We start from the raw sequence: 10,122 nt of genomic DNA on the forward strand, positions 1-10,122 counted from the left end.
GCAAGATGTGCTCATTTACAGACAAGGATTTTGTTGCTCAACTGAACTTCAGCTCAAGTAACTAGACAGAGCAATAGTTACACCAGTTCCATAGTGAGAAATCTTAGTTTGTCCACTTCAATACATATTTAAAATGTCTAACCTTAAATAAAAAGTAAATACCAAAAAACCAAGCACGTTTACTGCATTTTTATTTCTCTTCCCCCCCCCCCCCTCCCTCGTCCTTACACAGAAACTGTTGGGTTATACAACACCAGATGAGTTACATTTCGGTTTTCTACAGTCATGTGAAAATGAACATTAAGGCAGCGTACACATTTTTTACATAAATTACTGATGCATAAAATGTATAGGTTTCAATGCAAACAAAGTTTTCAAAACTTGAGTTGCACATCACCCGATAGGGCATATACTGGGTAACAGGAAAATTAAAGGAGCAAAAAGGGAGGTAAGGCTTGGATGTGATGTTTTCTGAAACCCTTGCGGTAGACTGCGGCAAGACAAGTGACAATTCGACAGTGCTTTTATTTTGAAATTCACCTTTAACACTTCTCATGCTAGCTTTCTGAAAAGGATGGTTCGTACAGGCTGTTTTTCTTCCAGTTTCATGAGGCCAGCATAAGTGTGAATTTGCCTAGGCAAATTCTTTCTGTTTGAGCATTTCTGAAAGTCATGCAGCAAATGCTAGCATCTGACTGCAGTCCACTTAGAAGCATTTACGGTGGACGATGGAGGGGCCGGACTCATCATATTCCTGCTTGCTGATCCACATCTGCTGGAAGGTGGACAGAGAAGCCAGGATAGAGCCACCAATCCACACAGAGTATTTACGCTCAGGTGGGGCAATGATCTAGAGAAAAGGAAAGAAAGAACACACACATTACTATACACAAAATGTAACAGCAGACCACCCAAGTACCTAACCCAGCAAAAGACTTCAAATTCATCTAAAATACCTGTCCATCTTTGACAAAAAAAGTGAAGCAAGTCATGCCAACCCTCAGATTTGTTTTGGGATGCTACATTGAACCCACCTTGATTTTCATGGTGCTGGGGGCCAGGGCTGTGATTTCTTTCTGCATTCGGTCAGCAATGCCAGGGTACATGGTGGTACCTCCAGACAGTACTGTGTTGGCATACAGGTCCTTACGGATGTCCACATCACACTTCATGATGGAGTTGAAGGTCGTTTCGTGGATACCACAAGATTCCATACCTTAAGGGAAAAGCAAGATGTTAATGTTACAAGCCAGAGATCCTATTAATGCTGAAAGGCTTGCACTAGCTAATGTGCACATTTAAATGTTGTGGCACACGTTACCAGCAGTCACCTACCCAGGAAAGAAGGCTGGAAGAGTGCCTCGGGACAGCGGAACCTCTCGTTGCCGATGGTGATGACCTGACCGTCGGGCAGCTCATAGCTCTTCTCCAGGGAGGAAGAGGAGGCAGCGGTGGCCATCTCCTGCTCGAAGTCAAGCGCCACGTAGCAGAGCTTCTCCTTGATGTCACGCACGATTTCCCTCTCAGCCGTGGTGGTGAAGCTGTAGCCGCGCTCGGTCAGGATCTTCATGAGGTAGTCAGTGAGGTCACGGCCAGCCAGATCCAGACGGAGGATGGCATGGGGCAGGGCATACCCCTCGTAGATGGGGACTGTGTGGGTGACACCATCACCGGAATCCATGACGATACCAGTGGTTCTACCGGAGGCGTACAGGGATAGCACGGCCTGGATGGCAACGTACATAGCTGGGGTGTTGAAGGTTTCAAACATGATCTGCAGACAGGGAGAGAATGTGGTATGAGAAGTTTGCTAGTGCTCAGGGATGACAACTGGATACAGGTTAGCTCAGTTAATGTGTGCTCATGGTCATCAGCATGCTTTTATTTAAAACCCCACCAAGACCTTAAACTTGAAAAATACTTCAGTGGAGAAATCACTCAACCTCCAAGATTTTAGGCTACAGAGGTTTAATTTGACCTAGTTAAAAGGAATGTAAAATGACAGTTCCAGAAGCAAATTCATTCTTTCTAGAAGAAAAGGGTCTATTGACAAAAGTGACAAACTCAGTTCCAGCTCAAATCAGATATGTAAAGTGTGGCCAGGAGAATAGATCAGGCCTACCGTTAGTAGTTACAAAACGTTCTTATAGTCATGCTAAACCGATTAAAGGAACTTTGACATTCAAAACATGCCAGCAGATGAGGGGAAGGGGGTTAAAGGAGGGGACAAAAGCAACACAGAAAAGATGAATAAAAGAAACCTGAATGACTTCAAGGGACAGATAGATGCAGAAAAGGAACCTGTAAAATGTTGCAAGAAACAGAAGGAAATGAGTTACAGCTAACAGTGCTGCACTGCAACACAGACAGATGGCTTGAAACTAGGTTGGTTTACAGGTACCCACATACAGAAGATTCACATCTTGTACATGTAGATAGGATATGTCAATAGAGGAACCCTGCAAGGGCTGTATTGTGGTGTGGATTACCTGGGTCATCTTCTCTCTGTTGGCTTTGGGGTTCAGTGGGGCCTCTGTGAGCAGAACTGGGTGTTCTTCAGGGGCCACACGAAGCTCGTTGTAGAAGGTGTGATGCCAGATCTTCTCCATGTCATCCCAGTTAGTAACAATCCCGTGCTCGATGGGGTACTTCAGGGTCAGGATACCCCTCTTGCTCTGGGCCTCATCACCCACATAGCTGTCCTTCTGGCCCATACCCACCATCACACCCTGGAACACAAAAGGGAACAATTCAGTTAATGTTCCTCAGCAGTGTAGACACAAAGCAGAGTGCTTTCTCAGCCATATATCTGGAGTATCTGCAAAACTACACACAAAATAGACTAGCAAAAAGGTGTAATTGTTGAGTAGCAAGACAGATTTGTACTAGGAGTTAAACCCATGAGAAGGTATACTACACACCTGATGTCTGGGGCGTCCCACGATTGAGGGGAACACTGCACGAGGAGCATCATCCCCAGCAAAACCGGCTTTGCACATACCGGAGCCATTGTCAACGACGAGGGCGGCAATCTCTTCATCTGCCATTTTTCTGCAAGAAAAGTACACACATTAGAAAAGTTTACAGGAATGGTGAAAGTTAACCCCAACCCCCTTGACTGGCTTATTACCAACTAAGAACCAATTTAAAAAAAAACCCTACTAGCTAGTTATTCTTGCGATGGTCTGATAGGGTTTAACGAAACCGACTTCAGTTCAGGTGACTTACATCTTTAGCATATGTAGGTTCAAGGTTGTTTTAACGATACAAAGTTAAAGCAAATCCGTTACCAGGAAGCCCGAGCGGATTCTGGAGACCGTTATCAACCACACCCTCCCAGAGTTCCTGGTTTGAATCTGACAGTTTACGTCACCCCGTCAGCGAGCCAATCAACGGTCCCCTCTCCATTTAAGGAGAAAGCCGAGGGCCGCACCCACTTTTTGAACTTAATTCACAGTTATTTTGTTTGTTTTTTTAAAAAAAAAAGTGTTTAACGACAAAGCCGCTGCGTGCAACTGGCTACCACGTTACTATGGTTGCGAAGATGCGGACTATTAAAGGCTAAAACAAATCATAGAATTGTGCTCTCCGCGCCATTAGCATTGCACCAGGCCCCTTGCACGAAAATTGACGATACAAGCCCCTATTACAGCGAACATGAGGCGATCAATGCATGTATCATTTAATATCAAATCATATGCCACTTCAAAACAATGATTACTGCTTAACCGGGATACCAGATGAACTACTGGGGTGTCTGTTTCAAAGTCTGAAACGACTTGTGACTATGCGTTTCAGCAAAAATGAAAAATCCCTTTCGCTCTAGAGACTAGTGTCCACTTGAAGAATTGCAAGCCCCATTGTTATACAATCGGAGCGCATCTAACGAGAACCGCACCCCAAACTCACACAAAAGGATTTGTGACTGTAAAGCCACCACTTAACTTTTCACCAACTGAAGCGACTTCAAAACCCAGGCAGCCACTTAGAAACCCAACGCAAGCGAAAAGCCGGCAGACGACCCCTCCCACTCGACCAAAGAAGTAACGCATCATCACTATTAATTATAAGCTAACCGGTTAACTAAAGATAACGCAATACATAAATGAAGCCCTAGACCAGTTAAGATAAAAATCACCCCCAAAACAGCTTCAAGAAAATTTAGGTCACGGCTATTGTGCATCACGCTAAAATGAACACTCATGTCTCTTCTCCCCCCGTGCCCCTTTTCGATTCGGTTTAAACTTTAACATTCGCTGGTCGTACCAAGCTTACATCTGAACCCTCTAAAGTCTAAACTATCACCCCTTGTGTTATACAACAGCCAAAAACGAAATACAAACGAAAGCTTTGTCTGCATAAGTACGTTACCATACAGGCAGCGATACGGTTACCAAGCACCACGCGCGGCTAGACCAGGAGGGTCCGATTATATTTTACAATTTCTTGCACCCAATTTTGTGTACACCGACACACCATTACAACAGAAAATAAAATACTCACATACAAAAAAAAAAATACTTAATAAAATAGAAATAAAGTCGGTTATTGTAAACCGCATATAATCTTATGATTAAACAATGGCGTCAAATACCAACCCCCAGAAATGTAAATCTACCGGTACTAAAACGTTCACAACAATACACATTATATTATTGTAACTCTATAAACAATTATTACCTGTGTAAGGCGTTTCCGAATGCTAAACCAAGTGGAATAAAGTTATGATGCTGTTAGGTCTACTGCCGTCGGCTGACTGAAGTCAAACAACCTTCGGTATCCTTTTTCAATCCAACAGCTACTGTCCAGACCCTCCTCCGCGCGCGCAGAACATAGCCATATATGGGCATCTTTCAGAAAACGGGCCTCTGATTGGCTGCTTGGCTGCATGCGCCCGCGGGTTCACGCGGCAGAAGGCTGAGAGAAGGGGGGCGAGCGGCTATGTCACGCCCAGACCACGCCCCTCGTATCCGCGATGGCGCGCTGACTCGGCCCCGGAAACTGTTTTTGGAAGCATTGTCAGCAACTGTCAAAATGTGTGTGTGTTGCTGAACACAGATTTTAGGCCTCACCATAATAACAATACTGTAATAATATATACTGCGGTCAATAAAAAAATCATATATATGTACTCAGGTACTAGAATCGTAGCAAAAGTGTTCATAGCTCTGAAAATGAATTGTGTGCTGAAGTTAAAGGGAAGAGGTTTCACCTAAAGCACAACATGCTTCCTGTTAGTCATTATGGACTAGATTAACTCAGCTTCAGTTTACAGAAGTCAGTTTTCAGCCAGAACCTAAGTTGTTCCTTCCTACCAGTTTCTTTTTGTGTACCGTTCAAAATATATTTTATTCCTCTCTTAAAATGTGCCTTTGCACTTGCCTCAAAATTGGGCACTAAAAGTTTGTTTTAACAATTATGGTGCTGAGGCTACATTTGAGATGCTGGTTTTGGTGGTCTGGTGCAGGAGGTAACGCCTTTTCATCCCCAGTTTTATGCACCCCCTCTACTGCTCTTCTAAAACTAGACTCCCAGAAATGTAATACATGCATTTCTTTATTGGTATACAAGGTATAACAATATCCATTTTTCATTAAAAAAAATACACTTAATAGCAGATCTGAAAACAAATGCATGGGCAACTGAATTATAAAAGGGCGAATACTGTTTCTAAGGATTGTATTTTCTCACTGCACAGGTGATGTTGCAGTTCCAGCTCTGTAAACCCCCTCCTGTGTGAAGCAGACCTGTCGGGTGCAGTCACCAAGCAATGGGATGTTTTACCACAATGGGACACCTGACATTATTGTTGCATCTACTTGCTGTTAGCCATTCATTGGGATAATATTAAACATGGAAGGACACACAGCATTTCAACACTCAAGACCTCTTTATGGACGCCATCCTTCAAGCATACTTGTAAAGCATTGTGAAGCCCAGAGGGGTATGGTAAAGCACATTAACAATGTCTATTTACCATGGTAAACTATGGTATATTATAACCATGGGTAAAATTGCAAAATTACCATGAAAATGTCCCTTTGTAAACTTTAATAGGGACTTTTTAATAACAAGAAAAGGGGAAGCTAGGTACAGTATCAATAAGCCTCTTATCTCAGGATCCAGGGAATTACCTTTATAACCTGGCAGCCTCCATATAAGGTGCTCTGGCATGTGAATGCCTGCATTTTCAACAGAGCTTTTGCAATCTGTGTGATTTTATATACCTAAACCCTGACACTCTTTTCAAATTCCAGCTGAGCAACAGCTCAGTTACAACATGATCCCAAGCCTCAGTCACTTCCTTTCCAGCGACTAACTCCTCTCTCAGCTGTAACACACTCAGCACGAGCAATACAGGGACAGGAAACAAGGGAGTGTGGCTCAGATAGCCTTACTTGGGTAAATAGACTCTTAACTCATGTCCCTCCCGGCTGTAAAATCGGTTGGACGCACTGATGACAAGGAATGCATGTTGGCAAGCTGACCTATAACCACTTTGTAAAGCTTGCAGGAATAGTATACCACAGTAACAAGCTTCCTGTATTCCAGTTATTGTGGATTTGTAGAATATTCAAAACGATTTCAACCATTCCACAGTTGAACACTTCATGCAGTTGTAACTCTATCAAATCTTCCTAGAATCCGCATAAGACGACTGGGCACCAAATATATAATGTATTCACCCACAGAAAACCACACAGATCTGATGTTGAAGATCTGATGTGAAGACAGCTGGATGACCTGGATTTGTCTGGCCTTTCGGTAATGTAAAGCATGGTAAAATGAGGTTAAAGGAAAGACAGCACAATGCAAATCAGAATGATACATTTGCACGATAGGGGAAACTCCCATCTTCCAGCTCTCCATAAAGACCATTTTAGTCAGTCCCTTTGGTGGTCATAATAAAGGAATTCCTAGAATATAAACACTGGCAAACCAGTGAGGTAGTTCATGACTTTATTTGGTCCTCTCTGACCCCAGGTTGACCCCAGGTTTCACAGAACACAGAACAAAGTGTTCAGACTTGGAACACAGGCACAGAGAATGCAGAACAGACATGGAATTGTGAGGGAGCTATACAAAACAGTGAAATATGTAGTCCTGCAAAGTAAATCTGGACTAGCTATCTCACCTTCTTCTCAGTGCTACAGGAGAACAGATTTAGTAAACATTTGCAGTGTTTACACCAGTTGCTCCCTTCTGAAACACACACACACACTACATGATTTTAATAGGTAAGAGTGTGCAATAGGTAACTGAAACAAAGGTGTAGTGTTTTATTATTATTATTTATTTCTTAGTCGACGCCCTTATCCAGGGCGACTTACAATTGTTACAAGATATCACATTATTTTTACATACAATTACCCATTTATACAGTTGGGTTTTTACTGGAGCAATCTAGGTACAGTACCTTGCTCAAGGGTACAGCAGCAGTGTCCCCCACCGGGGATTGAACCCACAACCCTCCAGTCAAGAGTCCAGAGCCCTAACCACTACTCCACACTGCTGCCCTGTTTTATCAATAAGGATTTCATGCTAAGTGATCTTTCTCCTGTTCTGGCTTTTTAAATCCCATTGGTGCTTCTCTTCAATGGAGATATTGTATGTCTCACCCTTGCTGTGAGGGACTGAGTGGCTGACCTGAGTCACCAAGCTTCATGGTTCACATTTCTTCCATTTACTGACTGTTTTCTTATGCCATTCTTTTTTTTCAAGTGGGTTAATTATTTACTTCACTTTGCATGATGCAACGCACATTTCAAAACCCCTGTTTTATAAGATTAAGTTAAGATTCTTTAAACATTTTCTGTGATTTTGAAGACTTCTAAAACATTAGAGACAGGGATCAGAGCAGCAGTATAGTGGTTAGCGCTGAGGGACTGGGAGCTGTGATGTAATAATAGCAACAACACCACCAATAATAACCATCATCACACGAACAACAAAGCAGTCAACTACCTTTTACATTCGAATGCTGTATTCATGCAAAAATGAAACACTTTTTTTGGAGGGCTTAAAAAAGAGGATCCCTTCCAGAGAGTTGTTTTCATATTCATTCATGTTCCATGGCCTTCCTAACAACCAGACTAGGGCCGCTTAATCTGGGTATGAATGAAGAGGAAGCAGGTTTCCAAGCCCAGGCAGCAGCATTGATTATACTGTAACCCTTTCTTTAAACAGTACCAAACCATGAACAGAGTCAGAGACTGGGTGAAGCTGCGAGACAAGGCGGGGTTAGTGCCCAGAGGCACTGATACTAGTGAAAGAAAAGAACAAAAAAAAAAAAAAATCCTCGCCAGCCCATATTTCCATGTTTGGTCATTTTGAGATTTTGGGAGTGTCTGAATTGCAGGTCCCTATGTCTGCGTTAGGAAAGAAAGCACAGCTAAATAAGACTGTGTCTGAAACTGTCACTAGCCACGCCAGGGTGTGGAGAGAGGACTGGCTGCACTAGCATTGTTATTGTAATAATCACAACAGCAATTTCATCTGTGTTTCTGGGTGCAGTCTGTACCGGTACCTGGTAATACATTCTAGTGGCATGGGTGATGCTGTCACATTGCAAAGACATGGGTGCAACAATAGAAGATTTTAAAATGCATTTCTAAGGATGGGTAGCCATAAACAAGCATGTCTACAATGTTAAACACTCAATCATACAAATAGTATTTGGGAGCCACTCAAGATTTTAATATACATTTTTTAATGCAATTAAGTTTGCTTGTCTAAAATATTTTGTATCTAAAATATGTCGAAGCGTTTAAAAATATATAACAGTGCTTGCTATTCAGTAAAGCTCAAATGAAACTTTATTATATTAGACACGAAACACATTGACAAATGCTTCCTGTCGAAATGGTTGTGTAAACAAGGTTTCAGTTCTGTTTTACTGAATATCTAACCTGGGTCTGTGAAATCAACCTTTACAGTTGGGTATAAAAACCCTGGATGCCAGCATGAAGTGTGTGTGTGTTTAGGGTTAGCCTGGCCCTGCTGCAGTTCTGTTCTGCTTCAACACTTCAACAAGAATTCTAGGTCAGCGTCTTCTAAGTTTTGAAAGACGTCTTGTTATAATGTTTGTCTACTGCTGATGGGCCATGCGTGACAACTGTAGCTAGATCTCAGCTGGGCATCTTAGAGAGGGCATTGCCTCGTATAAGAACATGTCACTTTCCCTATAATCGCAATACCTTCCATTGGGATTTCAGACCCTGTTATCCAGTTATCCTGCTATAACATGACATGGTGCAGTAGTGGGTCCATCTGGCATACTGGGAGACAACAGTTTCTCTCTCTAGCATAACATCTGATGCGAAAAGTTATCATATTCTCAAAGCCGGCTGTCATTATTGTTTAAATAACCCATTCCCTACCAGGTACCTTATTTTTTTGTTTCAGTGTAACTGGTTTTTATTCCCTGTCAGAAATGCTTATTTAGAACAAATAGTTTTGAGAATCTAGCCCCCCTATCTAGGCAAAAACGACTCCTACACTGTAAGGCAACTCCATTGAGGTGATATAATACATAATTAATGTCCTTGCCCCTGCTGTTTTGGGATGGCCCTAAGCTTCTCCCATCTGCCAGCACCTCAGCGTATTGTGTGTCTGTGTGTGCGGGTTGCGTGCTGAGCTGTTCAGGGATAATCTCCCCCACATGGTGTGTGTGTGTGTGTTTTGGACTAGCTTCTCCCAGCTCCCCAGCCTGGTGTATGCGGGGGCTGTGTGCCCAATGGGACGGAGGCTGGGATCAGCCCAGTACTCTATTTGGAGCCTCCTTACCTATATATTATATAAAAAGCACATGCATGTTTTCAGTTGTAGGTGAAGGTTAGTGTGAAGAGTCTACATGTATTCGGATTCTTGCTACTGAATTATAGAGTGTTCTCCATGCATCGATTACAAGCTGTCCTAATAAAAGTTTCCCATAGTAAAAGGATAGCAACATGTAACAAAGCATAGTGAAAGCATGGTAAAGCATAAGGAAGCATTACAAAAGAATGGCCAGGTATGGTAAAGCATATTGAAAAAAAAAACAAGGTAAACTATAGGAAATGCATAGTATAACCACGGGGGAAAAGCATGGGAAAATTGCAAAAATACCATGCAAAAATATTT

The 10,122-nt window shown here is 42.5% G+C and overlaps 1 protein-coding gene across 1 annotated transcript; it reads right to left on the reverse strand.

Moving 5' to 3' along the window:
- Positions 1 to 505: 505 nt before the first annotated feature.
- LOC117424565 (actin, cytoplasmic type 5) lies at positions 506 to 4,834 on the reverse strand. The gene is made up of 6 exons (XM_034041010.2): positions 4,681 to 4,834; positions 2,922 to 3,051; positions 2,490 to 2,729; positions 1,336 to 1,774; positions 1,035 to 1,216; positions 506 to 850 (listed from the first exon to the last, which is right to left on the reverse strand). Exons 2-6 carry the CDS (start codon positions 3,045 to 3,047, stop codon positions 707 to 709), a joined length of 1,131 nt encoding a protein of 376 aa, XP_033896901.1. The 5' UTR covers positions 3,048 to 3,051; positions 4,681 to 4,834; the 3' UTR covers positions 506 to 706.
- Between the last annotated feature and the right edge of the window lie 5,288 nt (positions 4,835 to 10,122).

The sequence above is a fragment of the Acipenser ruthenus genome, chromosome 19 (assembly GCF_902713425.1).
Source record: "Acipenser ruthenus chromosome 19, fAciRut3.2 maternal haplotype, whole genome shotgun sequence".
Lineage (NCBI taxonomy): Eukaryota > Metazoa > Chordata > Actinopteri > Acipenseriformes > Acipenseridae > Acipenser > Acipenser ruthenus.

What these genes read in the sequence shown, in the direction of transcription:
- LOC117424565 (XM_034041010.2), bottom strand. Translation starts at nt 3,047, where the DNA reads ATGGCAGATGAAGAGATTGCCGCCCTCGTCGTTGACAATGGCTCCGGT. An exon ending in TGGGACGCCCCAGACATCAG is followed by an intron (nt 2,730 to 2,921) that starts GTGTGTAGTATA and finishes TTTGTGTTCCAG; the next exon opens with GGTGTGATGGTGGGTATGGG. An exon ending in CTTCCAGCCTTCTTTCCTGG is followed by an intron (nt 1,217 to 1,335) that starts GTAGGTGACTGC and finishes TTTTCCCTTAAG; the next exon opens with GTATGGAATCTTGTGGTATC.